This window comes from Camellia sinensis, chromosome 6 (assembly GCF_055761805.1).
Source record: "Camellia sinensis isolate YWXY chromosome 6, ASM5576180v1, whole genome shotgun sequence".
Lineage (NCBI taxonomy): Eukaryota > Viridiplantae > Streptophyta > Magnoliopsida > Ericales > Theaceae > Camellia > Camellia sinensis.
This window is the reverse complement of record NC_138966.1, coordinates 60375617-60396873: the sequence shown is the minus strand read 5'-3', so window position 1 is coordinate 60396873 and position 21257 is coordinate 60375617. Positions and strand designations below refer to the sequence as shown.

General features: G+C 44.1%; 1 protein-coding gene across 1 annotated transcript; it reads right to left on the bottom strand.

The window, feature by feature from the left end:
* Positions 1-2379: 2379 nt before the first annotated feature.
* On the bottom strand, positions 2380-3577 carry LOC145793317 (uncharacterized). Its single transcript, XM_082876116.1, has 2 exons — positions 3574-3577; positions 2380-2792 (listed from the first exon to the last, which is right to left on the bottom strand). The coding sequence occupies exons 1-2, from the start codon at positions 3575-3577 to the stop codon at positions 2380-2382; spliced, it is 417 nt and encodes a 138-aa protein (XP_082732242.1).
* Between the last annotated feature and the right edge of the window lie 17680 nt (positions 3578-21257).

Here is a 21257-nt window from a genome sequence, read left to right as displayed (position 1 = left end):
CAAATTCATCAATCACTTTCTTGAGGAACTCATCCTCTTTTTGCCTCTGCTTAATTTCAGTAATTATTGCGGGTTGAATTGAAATAGTGGCAATTAACCTAGTTTGTTCGTGTAGTTCGACTTCAATCTTGGTTCTCTCAAAATCGAGTAAAATTTCTTTCTAGTCAGTAAGCAAGCAAGCTAAATTCCCTATCGATTTTCTGCTCAAGGCATCAACAGCTGTATTGGCTTTCCCATGGTGATATTGAATTTGAAGATCGTAATCCTTTATCAATTCGAGCCATCTTCTCTGTCGCATATTTAGCTCTTTCTGTGTAAAGAAGTACTTCAGACTTTTGTGATCCGTGTAGACTTCATACTTTGCCCCATAAAAGTAATGCCGCCAGATTTTCAAAGCAAATACAACTGAGGTCAATTCTAAATCATTTGTTGGGTAGTTCTTCTCATGTGGCCTCAACTGCCGAGAGGCATTGGCAATCACCCTTCCGTTCTGCATTAATACACAACCCAAACCTTTATAAGGTGCATCACTGAAAATCACAAATTTTTTCGTACCTGATGGTAATGTCAAAACTGGCGCAGTGGTCAGTCTCATTTTCAGTTCATGAAAGGCAGATTCTCTTTCGTCATTTCATTCAAATGGTCGCCCTTTGCGTGTCAGTTGGGTAAGAGGCACAGCTATTTTCGAAAAGTCCTTCACAAACCTTCTGTAGTACCCAACTATGCCCATGAAACTGCGAACTTCCATTACGTTTGTCGGCGTAGGTGAATTCATAATTGCCCCTACCTTCTGTGGGTCCACTGAAATCTTATCTCTGTTGGTGACATGCCCTAAGAAAATAACTTCATCCAACCAAAATTCACATTTCTTTAGTTTGACAAATAATTTCTTTTCTCTAAGTGTTTGCAAGACAATTCTTAAGTGGTGTTCGTGTTCAAGTCTACTCTTTGAATATATCAAGATATCGTCAATAAAAACCATAACAAAATCGTCAAGGTAAGTCTTAAAGATTCAGTTCATTAGGTTTATAAGCACTGCAGGAGCATTAGACACCCCAAATGGCATAACAAGAAATTCATAATGGCCATACCTTGTCCGAAACACAATTTTTCTCAACATCCTCTGCTTTTACCTTCAACTGGTGGTATCCGGATCTCAAATCAATTTTGGAAAACACTTGTGATCCCTGCAACTGGTCAAACAAATCATCAATACGAGGCAAGGGATATTTATTCTTTATTGTCACCTTGTTCAGTTCTCGATAGTCAATACACAGGCGTAGAGTTCCGTCTTTCTTCTTCACAAATAACATCGGTGCACCCCATGGTGAAGTACTAGGTTGAATAAACCCTTTGTCAAGTAGGTCTTGTAATTTTTTCTTTCAATTCTTTCATTTCAGTAGTAGCCATTCTGTAGGGAGTTTTAGAAATAGGCTAAGTGCCTGGCACAATGTCAATAGTAAACTCTATCTCCCTGTCCACTAATTCCCTTGGTAATTCATTTGGAAACACATTTGGAAATTCTCTAACAGTAGGGATACTGTTCAATTCAACATTCACAGATTATTTAGATAGTTCACAACACAACTAACCCTGGCACCCTTTCTTGATCAATTTACATGCTTTCATTGCAGATATCAAATAAGGTGGAAGCACTACCCCGTTACCCATAAACACGATTTCTTCCTGTTCCGGTGGTTTAAATACAACCCATTTTGTTACGCAATCAATGGTGGCACAATATTTAGTTAACCAATCCATGTCTAGAATTATATCAAAATGTCTAAAGTCCAAGGGTAGTAAATTGACATATAGAATAGCATTCCCAATGCGCATCTCACAAAATCGATATACAGATGTACACAACACAAATTCCCCGGATGGAGCAGATACACATAGCAAATATGGCAATGATTCTAGAGGTCAACTCAGTCTAGATGCAAATGCACAAGTTACGAAATAGTGTGTCGATCTGGAGTTAATTAATACAAAAGCATCCTGATTGCATATAGAGACAGTACCTGAGACAACGGCTTTGGCGTTCCGTGTATCGCCCGGAACAAGTGCAAAATCTCTCCATTGCCTTACGATATCTCTGGTGGTAGTAGGCCTCGTAGTATTTCCCGGTTTTGGGATCGATGCTGTTGAACTAGCAGCTAACCTTCCACTGTTCTGATTACAATCTCTGGCTAGATGACCAGTTTTACCACATTTAAAGCAAGCTCCTGACACACGGTAACAAACTCCACGATGCCTTTTATTACAAATATTGCACAATGGAGATGTGTCTCGGGAAGAATTCGAAGTACTTGAGGAGCCCGTATTCTTCTTCTTCGAAAATTTCTTCTTTGAAAAGAAGCCCTGTCTTTTACTACCTTTCTAGTCAGTTGCTAATTTAGCCTGTCTGGCTATGTTAGCTTCTAATATTATGGCCTGGTCTAGCACCCCAATATAGGTTTCCAGCTTGAGAACATTCACCTTCTCTAAGATGTCATCTCGAAGCTTATCTTCAAAATGCCTCACTTTTTTGTAGTCGGTATCGACCACATGTGGTGCAAATCTGGCCAATTCAGTAAATTTGGCCTCGTACTCAGCTACTGTCATACTGTTTTGTTTAAGTTTCATGAATTCCGACACCTTCCTATCACAGAAACATTGTGGAAAGTATGTGTCGTAGAAAATCTCCAAAAATCGTGCCCAACCAATATCCTTATTGTTTTCATGCGTCAACATCCACCACTTTTTTGCCTCATCTTCAAGAGTAAAAGTGGCTAGAAGTACCTTCTGTGTTTCTAGACAAGGAAATACTTCAAATAGCTTCTCTATGCCAAGGACCCATGCTTCAGCCTTTAACGGATCTAATCCCCCATGAAACTATGGCGGTTTCATTTTCTTAAACTCTTTGGTGAGAGCTATTATTCGGTCATCATTCTGATGGTCTTGGACATGTGGTACTGGAGGAGGAGGTGGAGGATGTGGTTGCTGCCACTGTTGTTGCCACTATTGTTGTTACCTTAATGTTTCTGCCATTTCCTGAATCAATCTTTCCATCCTATCCATTCTGGCAGTAGAAGACTCCTCTATCTCATCACCTCTTGTTCTCACCATCTAATTAGACTTGCATTATTCCTTATACAAAAGGTTCACAAGTATGCATATACTAAAGAACACGCATATTCAAATAATTCGTAATGCAAGTAAATCACAAACATATAGCACATAATCATTCATCTCGAAACATTCCATCATGTTCTTAATGCTTCTAGATTCATACTTATCACATGAATGCATCCTAGATCTTTTCTAGATGCTAAGTGCTCATTTGGACAAGTGTGTGAGTTATTAACTCGTGTTCTCATATCACTCTGTCATGACCCAAACCTGCCCCTATGGGTTCAGGTCATAACCGGCGAGTAATCAATAGATTACCTACAACCTCAAACCAAATAAAACATATTTCAATAGAGTTAAGGGGCCAAGATGGAAACAAACTTAAAAACATTGTCCATCGAGCTGTGCTTACATGGTATAACAAAATCATTCCAAAAGTATTTCATAATAACTCAAACATACCCATAGAGTTAATCTATATCCAGAAACTTTCAGTTATGCAGTCAGCCAAACAAAACTTGCATACAAAGGTGATCCAACGTTTTCGCCAACATTAGCAGAATTTATCAAAAGAATAAAAGGGAAAAACAAGTCTCGTGCGTGAGACGTTTAGGCTGACTCTTCAAAACTTTGACTGTTTCTCATTGTAGACACCCCATTTTTGACCGTCCTTAAGACTTGGACGTCATCATTTGAACACTCGACGATCATCCATGCTCGTGTTCGTTTTGAGTTCCCGAAGGTCTTGGCTGCGCACCTCGCCTTAATATCTCTTAACTCGTCTGTTTTGTTCTTGGTTGTGGACCAAGGACTTATGTTTTTACTTTTGAGGAAGGGGGGGTGGCTCGTTGGCCATCCCCACACCCCATCGGCTATGGCATGATGCTATCGGCCTTGCTTCCTTGCCATCGGCCATAAATGTTGGCCGGTCGGCACTTTTGTTGGTCAGTCGGCACTTATTTTGGTTAATCAGCCATATTTTCTAGCCGAGGCCTTTTCTTTGCCTTTTTCGGGCATTGTGCAAGGCAGATGTGCCAGCTAGTGAGCACAGACTCTACCTTCCATACACGTGTATGGAGGGATTTGAACCAAAACTTGGCTTCTCTAAGAAGCTTTGAATTTGATTTCCTACAAGAGGGGAGCCTCCCCTCCCTTTCCAGAGGTTCAGCAAAACTGATATAGAAGATATATACATATATATATATCTCTCTCTATATGTCCCTCTCTCTATGTATTTATGTGTGTGTTTGTGACCTAAAGTGTGTTTTTGTTCATACTTTTGCACTAGAGCACCTAGTAGAATACCTTCGTTTGGTTGCTGAGGCACTAAAAAGTTGGTTTCAGAGTTCTTGGGCTGGTTTTGATCCAAGGGAGTGGCTGGAGTTGTGTTCTTGAAGGTGTTCTTCAAGGGTGAGCAACTAACCTTTTGTTTCCCCATTTTGGCTTAAGCTTCTAGACCTATTTGCGTATTGTTTCAAGCTTAACTATAAACTAAAAAAAGTTCTGTTTTTATATGCTTAAGATGATTGTTTGAGGTCTCTTTTGGGTTGGGGGTTGTCTAGCCCCTTTTAGGCCCTGTTTGGCATTATTTTGGGTCATCCTTTTTGGCCTTTGTTCTTGCTTTGGCTTGGCCATTCTACCATTGAAATCCAGAGGATTTTCAGTGGTGGAAAGGTGGTTTTAAAGTCTTGTATAGGAGAGGGGCACCCCTCTCTCCTTGTGTCTCATTTGCTTGTGTTAATGGTTTGTAATGGTAGCATGTTTGCTTAACATGTTTTTGCTTCGTTTCAGCAAGTATTTGGTGTTATTTGGTCATGCTATACCTCTATTTTAAGTTGGTTTGATAGCCTCTTACATGTATCATGCACTTGTTTAGCAATCCTCTTATTTGCCTTAACATGTACCTTGCATTTAGACCATCATCCTTGCACACTTTGGCTCAACTCAAAGGAACTTTAGGTCAAATTTTAGCATGCTAAAGCTCTATTTGGTGTTGTTTTGATCATATATGCATTGCTTTGTATAGCTACCATACATCCTCGCTTACTAGCTTTGAATGCCCAAGTCATTAGCATGCACTACTTGGACCATTTTTTTTTTGTGATTTGGCATCATCTAATATGTTATTTTAGTCCATGTTTCATGCTCATATACTTGCATTTGCCATCCTTTCAAAGCTTTGAAGAGTTGGTGTTTTATGCCTCATGAATGGACCATTGTGTATGTCTCCATGCTTAGGTCTGTGGGATGCCATCTAAGTGGGTTTTTGGGTTTATTTTGATATGCCATAACTTTGTTTTCCATTGTTTAAATCATGGCATGTTTGGTATTGTTAGGTGTAGTGTAACACCCCATTGTAGCCTTGTTTGCCTCATGCCTTTTGGAGTTGCATTCTAGCTTGTGTTGGCTAGGTTTAAGCTTGGTTTTGGTCTCATCTTGACCTGCCTTGGGACTATTTTAGGTCCGCTTGGCCCTTTGGGGCTTGCCTTACGTGGTCATGGTTTGAGTCTCTTGGCTAGCTTCAAGCTTTGAGCCTTCTTGCATGCTTTGTTTGTGTTATATGTGTGATTTGGCATCATTCCTAACATCATTACAGAGCTTATGGTGTTGTCATATATCCATGTTTGCTACTCTTTATGTGTTCTTAAGAGTTGTCCTCTTTATGCCTTAATGCTTCGGCCAATTGGTATGCTTGATTGTCTTGCATTTTCATGCTCTTCTTACCATCATTTTAGCACTTATTGCCACTATTTTGGTATGGCTGAGGCCTATCCATTTTCAGTATAAGTCCATGGATCATGTGGTTTGTGTATTGTTGTATGCTTATCGCATTGCATGTTTTTGCATACTTATTGTTGGTATCATTGTTGCATGCCTATCACATTGTATGTTTGCATATCTAGGTTGCATAGTCGTATTGCATACTTATTGTACATCATGTTGTTGACATGTTAGGTTGTATTGCATTGAATTTGTCATGCTCATGTTACATTGCCTTGCATTTCCATGTTGCATTGTACTTGGTTGCATGCATTGCATTGTGTTTGGTTCGGGGTGTCAAACCAAACACGAGGATCGAGGGACGTTCGTACTTGAAGTGACAAAACGTGCCTCAATCCTTGGTCGCCGACACTATTGATCCAACATGATAGAGTTCTAGGCATTCATGTGTTTTTGTGCATTCGTTCCATATTGAATCACACACTTGGCTCCTTTGGCCATCATGCATCGACATGCGTGATTGATAGCCCGAGGGTCGAGAACCATACTCCCTTGAGTTCATGACATGATAGGAAGGGTGGTTGTGCACACATTGCCTTGAAAATGCATTGCCATGCTCTGTTTGTCCTCTGCTGCAGCAAAACAGCATTCTGTAGGAAGATATGGCCGGCCGGCCATCTTCAGTGCCGATCAACTAAACATTGTTGGCCGAGATCCTCACAAATGGTCGATGACCAATTCCACATGGCCGATGTTCCTATATTTTGGCCGGTGACATCTCACAGTGCTCAGGGAGTGGTTCAGAAGCATCCTTGGGACTTGTGCAGTTTTCAGAGGTGTAGAATAGTGCAAACAGAGGCAACATGTGGCATGGCAACGGGTTTCCAAGCAAGGCGATCGAGCATGCATCATTCAATCATTCGAAGTTGGAGCTGCGGCGGCCTCTTAAGTTTCATTGCTTAGTTAATTTGTTTAAATTAGTTAAGAGTTATGTAATAATTAATTAGCTAGGGTAGTTAATTAATTAGTTGATTTGTATTATTTATTCAGACCCTCCGTCGAGAGGGCGAATTGTGTAATAAGTGTGCGTGAGTGAGTGAATGTCTTCCAACCCCACGTCTTTCTCCCTTTTACTTACCTGCTTTCAATGGTTAGTTCTAGGTCATGTTTCAATTAGCATCCTTATGCTCGCATGTTTGCATCATTCATCTGTATTACATGCACCGGGCTCGGCTCATCATACTAACTGCATAGTATTTTAATTCCAACTTGAATACGTGTATCGAGTTGTCGCATTTCACATGCCATTCTTAGATAGCCGAGCCTATTTTAGTTGCATTTTGCATGTATTGCATTAGGCATCTTAACATAACTAGGATCTGCATTGATTACTAACTAGCTATTGTTTTGGCTTGGAGTACTAGGTAAGCTTTTATGCTTTAGCATCTTGAATGAGTGTGAGTGTTAACATGACCGCATGCTTTCTATGAGGCTAACTGCTTATATGATATAACTGCCTGAATGCCTGTGGGTGAAGGTTAGAGTACTTGAATTGGAATAATTCATTGAAATGCAAGTTTTAAGCCCACTTGATTGTGGCAAAATCATGTTTTCTAAGCCCACTCGAGGGTGGCAAAATACACGTCTTAGCCTACTTGCGAGTAGCACCTTCAAACCATTTTCAAACAAACAAACATGAGATGATTTGTTCCAACTTAGGCGATCTAGTCGATACTTGTGTGTTGTGCGCATCACATAGTAATTCTAGGCTAATAACCGAAATAAGAACGCATGTGTTTTCAAAAACAAGATATCATGTTAGTAAAGGCCGATCTTTGATCGGGCGAGCGGGGGTACTCATTGCATGACCTTCCCCTCTCGTACCCAAGTTCCCGAGCCGAGGCAACTTTGGTGATGACGGACACGTGGCCTTAGGCACGAGTCAGGGTTTCATAAATTCGCCAAAATAAAATATTTAGGTGACGACTCTGTATCTGGCAAAGCTGTCCATGTTTGGCACTTCTTTACAAAAATCAGTTTTCCAAAATGATTTGCAAGATTTGGACTCTTTGGTGATTTATCAATCTCACATTGCATATTGTGAGATCAGATTAAGAACCGTGACATTTGAGTCCAAACTGTAGCACAACATAAAGCCCTCGGGGCGCGTCTATAGTTTCTGGTGACTCTGCTGGGGATTTATAGAACTTGACTAGAACTCATGATATTTTGTTTTGACTACATTTATGTGTTTCTTTGCATTGCATGTGCATTGGTGCACTTAGGACACCGTGTTTTCCGTATGCTATTCCTGAACGATTTACCGGAGGCATGCTTTGAGAAGCGTGCCAAAAGGCTGACCGGTTGCGGGCTCTGCCACGATTGAAACACAAACCTCAATTTTCACCAAGGTACCCTTTTTGACCATTCGACCTAGTGCATATCGGAATCCATAGTGACTATTCCAAACTAGGACAGGTTGTTTACTCGATTGTATGTTGTTTGAAAATCGCTGTGTGCGTAGTGAAACCCTAGCCCCTGACAAAATAGGACAGGGAAACCCTACCCCACCATAGCGGTGTTTTGGCTCTCACTTGCTTGTTATGTGCTTTTAGAGTTGGCCTCTACAGGTATGCACGTATCAGTTTGCAAGTTTGGGTATCAGGCCTGAGAGCATTAGCATCAGTACTTTGAGAATCAGTTATATCTACGGGTATTAGATTCAGATTTGGGGGTAGTGATTTGGGAACAGTGATCAGTGGTTGAGAACAGTCCATTCAGCTTATGTTTGCCAACTGTGTGTTGTCTTTATTTAAGCTGTTATGCTGTCCGTTTTTCTGTTCATTATTTCCTTATTATGCTTTATTTATCTTTTTGCATCCGATCAATTAGATATCCCCTGAGCACTCTGGGTCAGAGGTCGTAGTCTTAATCGATCTAGGGATCTGATAGACGGATAAGAAGTGTTCCTTTCTTTACCCCCGGTTACCAGACGGAGGTCAAGAGGACGCAGTGTATCAGTGCAGCAGTCGCCAGATCAGTGGTTTACCCCATCAGTGGACAGCCAGGTTGAGGTCTTAGTTTCTACTGTAGGGACAGATATACCGGTTATCCAGATAGATCAGCACGATATGGTAGATATAGAGGAGATGATGCGTCAGCTCTAGGAAAGTATGAGGACAATGCAGCAGGACGCTGCCCGTCAAGCATAATTTGCCAAACAACAGGCCGAGGTCATGGCTCAACAGGCAAAAGTAATTGCCAGGCTGTAATAGCAAACTAGAGCATCTGCTTCACACCAAGCTCCTCCCCCACCAAGAGTTCCAATACTCGGAGAGACAACACTCATCCAAGACGATACGGAAATTCTAACGGGGCCGGCTCCGCCCCCAATCCTACCCCAACTATCCAAAACACCTATCAACCTACCGGATTCTCCCTTTGAGTTCGAGGTGGACCCCAGAGCGTTAAAAGTGAGCCAGCTTGAAAAGTTGTTCAAGAAATCCCATGGTGTGAAGTCCATTTCGGATATTGAGGACGGATACACCGACTCGATCGTGACGCTGCCGGACCGATTTCAAATGCCAGACATAGATCGTTTCAACGGGTCTGGAGATCGTATGGTGCATTTGCGGCTGTTCTCGGACATACTAAGGCCCATGGGCCTCTCTAGATTGCAGAAACTTTCTCTGTTTGGCCAGACCCTGTCAGGTGTAGCGACTATTTGGTATGCAAAACTGGAAGACTCTGTTAAGAGGAACTGGGATGAGATGGCTGAGGCCTTCGTTGCTCAATACTCCTATAATACTCAGATCGAGGTCACAACTCGTGATCTCGAGACAACTAGGCAAGAGCCAAAGGAGAGCTTCTCCGATTTTGTGACCCGGTGGAGGGCCAATGCCTCGATGATGACCATCAGGCCTGTTGACAAAGATCAGATTCGGATAGTTGTGCGCAACCTCCAGCCCAAGCTTATGCAGAAGATGATCGTTCTCCCCCTCCACACCTTTGCTGATTTACATTAGATAGGGGTGCAGATTGAGGACGCTGTGAAGCAGGGCCTTATTGATCATGAGAGAGAACAGCCCAAGAGGGCATTCAACCGTAGTACGAATGCAGGCACAAGCAGTGCTGCAGCTGCCAGAGCTTCAGATGTGAGTATGGTCACCACCACCCCCACCCCAAGAACCCTTTTAGCTACGCCATTCACTGGTGCATCTGGAAGTAGCTCACAAACAACCAAGTTTTCACCCAGAGGCCAAAGAACCTTTACCCCACTATACATGTCTTTGTGTAAGGCTTTGGGGGTTTTGATCAGGAAAGGGCACTTCAAGCCCCTAGAGTCGTGGCCATTGCCAGAAAAACTTCCCTCCCTCCCACAACCCAGCTAAATACTGCGCATTTCACCAACAACATCGTCATGACACCGACCAGTGCTATAGATTGCGTCACGAGATTCAGGATCTCATTGACAATAGGGTGATCATGCCTCCGGAGAAACCGAATGTCACAACCAACCCTCTCCCACCACATAACCAAGCTCCACCTCCCAAACGCATCAATTTGATCCAAACAGGGGTTGTGTCATACGACCCTAGTATATATATCACCCCTTCTCACCTACCCAAGCTGGAGGTGTTCATTCCTAACAGCACTGACTTGTGCGTGTTGGACATCTCCCGAACCCAACCTGAAACAGTGGTGGTAGCTATCGAAGATAGAAGTGGGTCAACTGTGGAGACAGAAGAGAATGAAAATACAGAGCTTAAGAGGTCTGCAAGCTTCATGTATAACCCTAGCGGTTACATTACATCAGTAAGGCTAGGCTAGGCCGAAAGTGGAATTGCCAGTAGAGGCAGAGATTTGTGTAGTGCGGGAGGATGGACTTAATTAGGGGTTGGATGACCTGGCAGAACTAGAAGAGGACATTGCTAACCTTCAGTTTTTCAACGAGCAAGATCTGGGTGACGTGACAGTCAACTGGTTTGATTTGGATGGGGCAGCGGAGTCTACTGGGTGGCTTGATGACCAGTCGGATATTGTTGAACAACCTCAGCTAGAATAGGGTCCGTCAGGGACGGGAACATCAACTGTGGTCGGAAGGGCTGGGAATCTAGATGCGTCGCTGGAGAGCGCCGGTGTTAAGAATTTCGCTAGGGATCCGGGCAATTTGAATATAGGAGATGTTGAACAGCAAGCTGCGTTGAAGCAGTCTGAGCGGAAAAGGATCGAGGATTCTGAGAGGGCCAGAAAGGCCAAGGCCCCTGCGGGGACAGAATGTGCTATGTGCATTGGAACAGAGCGTGCTGCAGGCACAAGAACAAAAGGTGTTGTGGGCACAGGAATAGTTGTAACGGAGCCGGACCGGTGTCTATCGACTACCGATGGCATGTGGTGGGAAGATGATGATCTATGTCTTGCCTACACCGATGAATACTGGGGACGAAGCCAACCAGATGATACCTGGTATATTGGCGAAGTTGACCACATGACTAGGAGTGGGCGGTATTTCAAACCCCCACACTTAGATCAACCAGAGGCGTCCGGAAAGGAGAGGGAGGCAAACAAGCAGAAAGAAAAGCTACTCGAAGAAGAGGCTATGTTGAAACAACTTAAGAAGATACAGGCAGACATCTCCATCTGGGGACTGCTTATGGCTTCAAGGGTACATAGACAAGCTGTCCTTTCTGCTATGGACAAGGCCAAACTTTCAATAGATACCACGCCTGAGCAGCTGGTAGGATTGGTTTTTCCGGGAGGAGCTTCTTCGACGTTGACCTTTTCTGACAAGGAACTGCCGCCTGAGGGCCTAAACCATAACAAACCGCTTTACATCTCTGTGGAGTGTAGAGACAAGTGGGTACCAGTAGTTCTTGTCGACACGGGATCCGCCATTAACGTGTGTCCGTCGAGGACAACATATGCAATCGGGTTGAAGGCCGTGGACTTTGTGCCAACTGCCCAGGTGATAAGGGCTTACAAAAATACTAGCAGAGAAGTGATGGGGACTGTGCAGATTCAGACCAAGGTTGGTCCAGGACATCACGAGATTGACTTTCATGTCTTGGACGTTCCCGCGACCTTTAGTCTACTCTTAGGGCGGCCGTGGCTACACCAGGTAAAGGCGGTCTCTTCTACCCTGCATCAAATGTTGAAGTATCCCCACGGGAAAGGGGTGGCCATTGCTTTTGGGAATTCGTCAATCCATCCGCAGCCAGAGGTGTCTACACCGGTTTTGGAAATCGAGCATGGCACGGAGGATGTGTTCCTATCAGGATTCACTCTAGCCGATGCCCGGGTTGTTCAAAATATCTTAGCTGTTGATGAGGGGTTGTATGTCAGCACACAGTCAGTGTACCTCATGAACAAGCTCCAGCATATCCCTGGGATGGGATTAGGAAAGAGTGGCCAGAAAGGCATTGCAGTATCGGCCGAAGTGCCGCATAACCCGCATACCTTTGGTTTGGGTTATCTACACACCAAAGAGGACTGGATAAGAAAGGGCAAAGAAATGGCTGGGAGAGCCAGAGCCAAGCAGGCCGGGAGGCATTTTGAGTTGATGCATCAGCCTATCTAGGGCACCCTGAACGGATGCTTCGTCCGAGAGGGGGAAACTTTCCATTCTGTGGCTTCCCAGAGCCATGGTTGAATGCTGAGAAGAGGCGCCTGCAGGGTTTTGAGATCTTCTTTGACCTACAGTTGTCCGGGGATGATGTTGCCGAAGAGTAGACAGACCCATCAGCTGAGGTTGAGCAGTGTAAGGAAGTGGATTCCGAGAGCACCGAGATTGAAATGGAGGTAGTACTGGCTAGCCTACTTTCAAATCCTCCGATTGTACATGAGTGCTTGGGGGATGATCTCTCAGTGTCTATGATTGGGAATGAAGCGGCTGCAAGCCCATCTGCAAACATTTTGGATGCGTCCATCGCACCCTCTCTCGTCTGGCAGTACGAGGAGGGATTCTTATCGAGTAGCACCGAGTCAGGTAGTGAGTCGGAATCTCATTCTATTCGAGTCTATAGGGTCGGAATCAGGTTCCAGCTCGTCTGAGTCTGAGTCTGGTATTCCTGGGGTTGACAACTCGGATGCCATAGTCCTGTCTAGGTCGTCTTTTTCTTTTTCCTTTGAGTCTATTGTAACAGAGGAATCAGGCGACTTGGAAGTGATTAATGAGAATGGAATGGCTATGGCCTTTGAGTATTTTTTTGTGCCTTTGATTTATTGCATTAATTCAGACATTCAAAACTTTGATGAGAATGACGAGGAAGAAATTCCTCCAGTTTTGAAATATTTGCTAGATCAGGAGCAGGAAAGGCTTGTAAAACCGCTGGTTGATGAAATCACCCAAATTAATGTTGGTACTGAGAAGGACCCACGGTTGGTCCAGATCGGGTCCACGTTGTCTTCGGAGGAGCGCGAGCGCTTAGTCGCTTTATTAAAAATGTCAAAGATGTTTTCGCGTGGTCCTACGAAGACATGCTTGGAATCGATCCTGAGATTGTACAACACCGGATCCCTCTTGACCCCGAGGCCTGACCTATTAAACAGAAGCTCAGAAGGATCCGCCCGGACTGGGCTCTCAAGATCAAAGAAGAGTCACCAAGCAAATCGACGCAGGGTTCCTGCTGGCATCTGAATACCCAACTTGGTTGGCCAACATAGTTCTAGTACCGAAGAAGGATGGTAGGATTCGGGTATGTGTGGATTTCAGGGATTTGAATAAAGCTAGTCCGAAGGACGACTTTCCTCTGCCGCATATCGACGAATTAGTGGACTTCACTGCTGGGCACGCGTTGCTTTCATTCATGGATGGCTTTTCTGGCTACAATCAGATTGTGATGGAACCTGAAGATCGGGAGAAGTCTGCTTTTACCACCCCGTGGGGGACCTACTGTTACAGAGTGATGCCGTTTGGGCTAAAGAATGCTAGAGCTACATATCAACGGGTTGCGACCATAAAATTGCACTACATGATCCACAAGGAGGTCGAGGTGTACGCGGATGACATGATTGTCAAGTCCAAAGAAAGAGAGGGCCACTATACCACCTTGTAAAAGTTTTTGCAAAGGATCAGGGAATTTGGGTTGCGGCTGAATCCTAAAAAATGTACGTTTGATGTTACAGCAGGGAAAATGCTGGGGTTCTTGATTACACAGAGAGGTATCAAAGTTGACCCTTCCAAAATCAAGGCCATCTTAGAAATGTCACCACTGAGGACCGAAAAGGAGGTGTGAAGCTTTCTGGGTAAAGTGCAATTCATAAGACGGTTTATTGCTAAATGAACCTTGACTTGTGAACCACTCTTTGGTCTCCTGAAAAAAGGAAAGAAGTTCCAATGGGACGGCCGATGCCAAGCTGCTTTTCAACAGATCAAGCAATACTTACAGAACCCACCCGTGTTGTCACCACCTGAGTCGGGAAAACCGTTGATTTTGTACCTTTCAATAACTGAAACTACAATGGGCTGAATGCTTGTATAGGAGTCTGAGGACAAGGTGGAGAGAGCTATCTACTACCTGAGCAAGAAGAAGCTGGATTACAAGACCCGTTGCACTCCGCTGGAAAAGGCTTGCTTGGCCTTGGTATGGGCTACCAGGAAGCTGCGGCACTACCTGTTAGCTCACTCTGTAATGTTGGTCTCAATATTAGATCCCATCAAATATCTCTTCGAGAAACTGGCAATTACGGGTAGGCTAGCTCTTTGGTTGCTTCTGCTTTCCGAATTCGATCTGAAGTATGTGACGCGCAAGTCAGTGAAGGGGAGAGCGGTAGCAGAGTTCCTAGCCAATCACCTAGTTGAATGTGACGAAGCAGTTCAGTACCTATTCCCAAACGAGGCCATTCTGCATGTCGAAGAAGAATTTTAGATGATGTACTTTGACGGAGCGTCAAACCAGTACGGGTATGGGATAGGGGTGTTACTGATAGCACCCGATAATTCTCGTATTCCTCTAGCATTCAAACTTCGGTTCAAAGTCTCGAACAATGAGGCAGAGTATGAAGCGTGTATTGCTGGACTAGAAGCAGCTCTGGAACTAAGGGCAAAACGGTTGGACATCATCGGGGACTCGAACCTTGTTGTATCTCAAGCAAAAGGAGATTGGAAAGTCAAAGAAGAAAAGATGAGAATATACCACCAGACCTTGGACTTGCTGATTCCTCGGTTTGAGAAGTTGAACTTCGCTCATCTACTAAGAGAGAACAACAGGTTCGCATATTCACTAGCAACTCTATCTTCTATGATAGACATCCCTTTCGGAGTCCGGATGCGTCCGATCATCATTGACTAGAAGTTTGTACCGGCCTACGAGCTGATTGCTACCATAGATGAGGTTCAAGATGAGAACCCCTGGTATTACGATGTTTAGAACTTCTTGGAAAAAGAGACGTATCCACCAGGGGCAAATGCCAAGGATAAGAGGGCAATTCAAAGAATGGCCGCTCGTCATCTGCGGGGGTAAACTGTACAAGAGAGGTCATCTGGGAATGCATAAGCTGTGTGTTAATGCTGAAGAGTCGAAGCGCCTAATGGAGGCCATCCATGGAGGAGAGTGCGGAGTGCACATGAACAGGGTGATGCTAGCCCGAAAGATCCTCAGACAGGGTTATTACTGGTTCACCATGGAGGATGATTGTATTCGCTTTGTCCGGTGATGCCACAAATGCCAGATCCATGCAAACCGCATGAATATTCCGCCGTCGAAGCTGTACAACATGACTTCACCATGGCCATTTTCAGTTTGGGGGATTGATATGATCGAGGCTGTCACTCCAAAGGGGTCCAATGGGCATGAGTTCATTCTGGTCACGATAGACTATTTCACAAAGTGGGTTGAGGCCTAATCTTATGCGGTGTTGAAGGCATCGCATGTTGGGAAATTCATCAGGAACAACATCATCTGTTGCTATGGGGTCCCGAACGAAATCATTTCAGATAATGGTTCCCACTTCAAGAAGGAAGTGATCGACTTGTTGAAAAAATACAACGTGGCTTTTCACGAGTCATCTACATATCGGCCACAGATCAACGGAGCAGTTGAGGCCGCCAACAAGAACATCAAACACATTTTGCAGAAGATGGTGGAAACTTACCGGGACTGGCCAGATAAGCTGCCATTTGCTCTGTGGGGCTACCGGACTTCAATTCGAACTTCTACTGGGGCGACTTCGTATTCCTTGGTCTATGGGATGGAGGCCGTTCTACCTATCGAAATTGAAGTTCCGTCATTACAAGTACTGGCTGAGTGTCAGATAGCTGAGGCAGATTGGCAGCAGAGCAGATTTGAGGAACTCATGCTCTTTGATGAGAGAAGGTTGAAAGCACTGTACCATGTTCAAGGTTATCAACGACGAATTGCCAGGGCTTTCAACAAGAAGGTTGAGTCTAGGAATTTGAAAGAAGGAGATTTGGTGCTCAAAGACAACCGAGCTCCCATCCATGACCCTAGGGGCAAGTTCAGACCCAATTGGACTGGCCCTTACATCATCAAGTCTATCTGGTCGGGTGGAGCTGTCGTTCTGATGGACCTAGATGGCCTAGAGTTCTCCTAACCGATCAACATGGACAAGTTGAAGAAATATTTTCCCTGAGTGGCTCGCTAGGCTGAAAACCTGAAAGGGCGACCTAGGCGAAAGTTAGAGCATGAAAATTTTGAAATTATAAAAACTGAGCTCGCAAGGTTGAAAACCCGCAAAGGGCGGCCTAGGCAAAAGTTAGAACGTAAAAGGTGAGGGTTAATACATGAGTAAACCTGAGCCGAACTACGTAAGGCTTGATTCCCATGTTTAGGATATGTCGGCAACTTCATCTTGAAGTCCAGCCATAAACACTTCCCCGATCAACTTGTCCATGTGATCATGTTTGGTCATCTTTGTCTATTTTACATTCAAGAGCTCGGTTGTGATCTCCGGTACAGTGTTATTCAGACTAGGGGCAACTTTCCAGTTGCTGGAATTCGGGTTAGTGCATCTCAGTGACAAATCTCAGGCATGTCCAGTTCTGATCCATATCGAAAATGGTTTTGACGAGTTTTAATAAAAGTTGATTTTGCTCAAATTAATCTTTTTTTAGAACTTAGACCATTTTTGGACCAATCGGAAAATTTTCAATACCACAACCTTCAATTTTATTGATTTCAATACAGAGTTCTCCTGCTCTTTAATACAAATTAAAGTTTCTTTTCATTACATTCATAAAGAAAACTTGAAAGTTCTGATTAAAAGTAAATAAATCCGGGGCATAGTCAGGTGTCCCTGCGTCCCCTCCCAGAGCCGGTCGAAGCCTCTGATGCCAAAATGGGCCCTATCTGTGCCTCTTCATTGAGCCAATCTAAGCACTCATCAGAGAGGGTGTAGCTGAAAGTGGGAGCGGGGGCCAGAAGCTCTCTCGTCCTCCATGCTGCGGCATACCGTGCTAGCTGCACACCTCGGACCGAAAATGTAGCAACGTACTCTATCCCCTCCTTCGGGCAAATCTGATCATGTCCGAACTAGCGCCGGAACCGGAACGAAAAATAGAAGACACAGTGTGTCATGCCATTCAACTGAATCCCAGGCTGACGGGTCATGCTGTAACTCATTGCCGGCAGGTTAAGCCAAGGGCAGCGCCAAGCAATGTGATTCGCGGACAAATTGCACATCCAGCTGTACCACCATCCTTCATCCGGAGCATCGACTAGACGTCGTCGGGAGAAATAGCTATAAGCTGAATAAGCCGGACACGAGTCCACAACTCTCAACTTGTCCATCAACCACACCTGGGGAGGGATGAAAAATGAGAGAATAAAGAATAGAGAGATGTACGTTGAGAGAAAAAGGGAGCAGAAGGTTTTGAGAGAAAAATCAAGCCTGAGGGTCGAGTGATGTGAGATACATATGTGAGATGGGGTGGGAAACATTACCTGCAATAGTAGTGGACTCCCCATAAACCTAGCCATCTCTCGGCGATGAAAAGCGTCTAAGCCCATCAATGTCTCGGCCAATGTCATGGCGATGCAGCTTTTGCCCTCTTTCAAGCCCTCGGCGACTTCGATCAAACGAGTGCTAAACCCACCAGAGCTTGGGACAAGTAAGAAATGGGACAACATGCACAAGCAAAGCGCATGTCGTCGATAACCCTGCCAATGATAGTCGCTGCGGTCACCAGCATGAGAAAACCGACAAACCAAGCTCGGAGTGTCCAACTCTCCATCATGAATCAATGACCAAGCGTCATGCACAGTAAGGCCACACATCCGTCCTAAGGCTTGGACGTGGCCAAACCGGAACTGAGGCAAGATTTCCTCGTCGCGCTCGGATTCCATTAAAGCTTGGAAATCCTCAAAAGTGGGACACATCTCTTGACCGCCAAAACTAAAGACGTGTGTTACTGGATTCCAAAACCTTGTCGCAACATGGAGGGACGGAAAACGCAGCGGGGTGCGGCCTAGCGTGCATAGTGCATTTATGCCGAAACCCCGAAAATTCAGCCTTTTCGAGCCATCCTGGTTGGCAATCCAAGTTGTGAGATTTTGGACAAGAAACTCTTTCATTTGGTGCAAATAAGTGTTGAAATGAGGAAAACTACGAAGCTGAGGCTTTTGTAGAAGATAAGGTGTTGACTGGAAGACAGGTGTAAACATTCTAGAGGTGCTTGCCATTTTTGGCCGATCGGCCAAAAATAGTGCCGACCGACCATCCTTTTTGGCCGATCGGCTAAAAAATGTTGGCCGATGGCCATTTCTTGTTGCCGGTGGCCTTTCCCTTTGGCCGATGGCCTTCCTTCTTGTTCCCTGAGCTGTTTATGTATTGAACATGCTGAGAAATTGTGAGTGGCACCACTTCCAATACCTTCTGGTGATGATTTTGCAAAGTCACGCCTGCGTTACTTTGATTTGTTTATCAAATTGTTGTACATTTGCTTATCGAGTTGTATTTCACATTCTTTAAGTCTTTGCATTGCTTATCGAGTTGTATTTACACTTGGTTAGCTTATCTAGTTCTTTGTTTTGATTATCGAGTTGTTTTTGTCGTTAGTCGGTTCACTACCTGATTATTACGATGCAAGTGCTTAATTTTCAAACTAAAGTTCAATCTCATTTACATTATTATGTAATGCGATGCGATGTGATGCATAGAATGTACAAATGCAACACTTTTTGAACAAAATAGTCGTTTCATTTCTATCATGTCATTTGCAAAAAGTACATAATTTTGAGGAAAGTAAATCCTGCCTGAGGCAGTACAATGTGCTCAAACTACCAGTAAAAAGAAAAGTAAAGCAAAAAAAAGAGGAGAAAAACAACAAAATGTCTGAACAGAGCAAAGAAAAGAAAAAGCAGCAGAATGTCCAAATCAATATTGATGGCCTCAAGTGTGGGAGTCGGTCCTGGTCCTCTTCCTGGACGAGGGTCTAGGGTCACCACCGCCATCTCCATAGTTAGAATCTGAGCTATCTCCGGCCTCGCCCTGGGACGGCGCTGCCTCCTCGTCAGAATCATCGGGGGAGGGCTCTCACGAACTGCTCTCAGCGTGAGCGTGCCTATGTCTGCCCCGGCTATGGAATGTCATCCCCCGCCTGGCTCCCCCTCCTCCTCGAGCAGGAACAGATGGCCCAGCTACAGCACCTCCTACGGCCGAAATCTTGAATGGGGCCTGAAAAGGGCAAATGGCAAATGCATCAGTTATGCTACGCAAAGCAGAGTATGAATACCAAATACAGTGTATGAGTACAGTGTATGAATGCTATGAGGAGTGTATCAGTACAGAATGCAGTGTATGAGTATAGTGTATGAATGTCGTGAGCAACGCTGTGAGTAGTATGTGGGGTACAGTGTATCAGTGTCGTGAGTGCTGTGTATCAAGTGTCATGTTAATAGTGTGATGCATCAGATTATGTATGAAATAGATTATGCAGAGTTTGAGACTGCGGTTGGAAGAACTTACCGGGATGCCATAAGTGTGCGTGAGTGTGTGAGTGTCTTCCAACCCCCCGTCTTTCTCCCTTTTACTTACCTGCTTTCAATGGTTAGTTTTAGGTCATGTTTCAATTAGCATCCTTATGTTCGCATGTTTGCATCATTCATCTGTATTGCATGCACTGGGCTTGACGTATCATACTAACCGCATAGTATTTTAATTCCAACTTGAATATGTGTATCGAGTTGTCGCATTTCACATGCCATTCTTAGATAGCCGAGCCTATTTCTAGTTGCATTTTGCATGTGTTGCATTAGGCATCTTAACATAACTAGGATCATGTATTGATTACTAACAAGCTCTTGTTTTGGCTGCTTTTATGCTTTAGCATCTTGCATGAGTGTGAGTGTTAACATGACCGCATGCTTTCCATGAGGCTAACTGCATATATGATATAACTGCTTGAATGCCTATGGGTGAAGGTTAGATTACTTGAATTGGAACAATTCATTGAAATGCGAGTTTTAAGCCCACTTGATTGTGGCAAAATCATGTTTTCTAAGCTCACTCGAGGGTGGCAAAATTCACGTCTTAGCCTACTTGCGAGTAGCACCTTCAAACCATTTTCAACCAAACAAACATGAGATGATTTGTTCTAACTTAGGCGATCTAGTCTATACTTGTGTGTTGTGCGCATCACATTGTAATTCTAGGCTAATAACCGGAATAAGAATGCATGTGTTTTAAAAAACAAGATATCGTGTTAGTAAAGTCAGATCTTTGATCGGGCGAGCGGGGGTGCTCATTGCATGACCTTCCCCTCTCGTACCCAAGTTCTTGAGCCGAGGCAACTTTGGTGATGACGGACACGTGGCCTTAGGCACGAGTCAGGGTTTCCTGAATTCCCAAAAATAAAATATTTAGGTGGCGACTCTGTATCTGGCAAAGCAGTCCATGTTTGACACTTCTTTACAAAAATCAGTTTTCCAAAACGATTTGCCAGATTTAGACTCTTTGGTGATTTATCAATCTCACATTGCATATTGTGAGATTAGATTAAGAACCGTGACATTTGAGTCCGAACTGTAGCAGAGCATAAAGCCCTCGGGGCGCGTCTACACTCACATACTTCACTGAGGCCAGGTTTGGACATCTCTTGGCTCACTTACAGACACATGAATGAGAGTGAGCAATAGCCCAGTGAATAATATCAAATAAAGAAGGTACATGAACGAAATTGAAACAGATACATCAGGCGGCCTTGGGCCCAATTCATGTTTCTATCTAGTGTATCAAACGACCACAACCTAGACGTATCAAACGACCTCTGGCCCACTTTGATTTTTAACAAACGGCCTCGGACCCAATTCATTCGTATCAAACGACCTTTGACCCAATCGTTCTTGTCCAACGGCCTTTGGCCCAATCAATCATATCCAACGGCCTTTGGCCCAATTGTAAGACATAACGGATATTTGTCACCAATGCAAATTGACAAACTTACAAAACTCAAATAGGAGTAAATAATT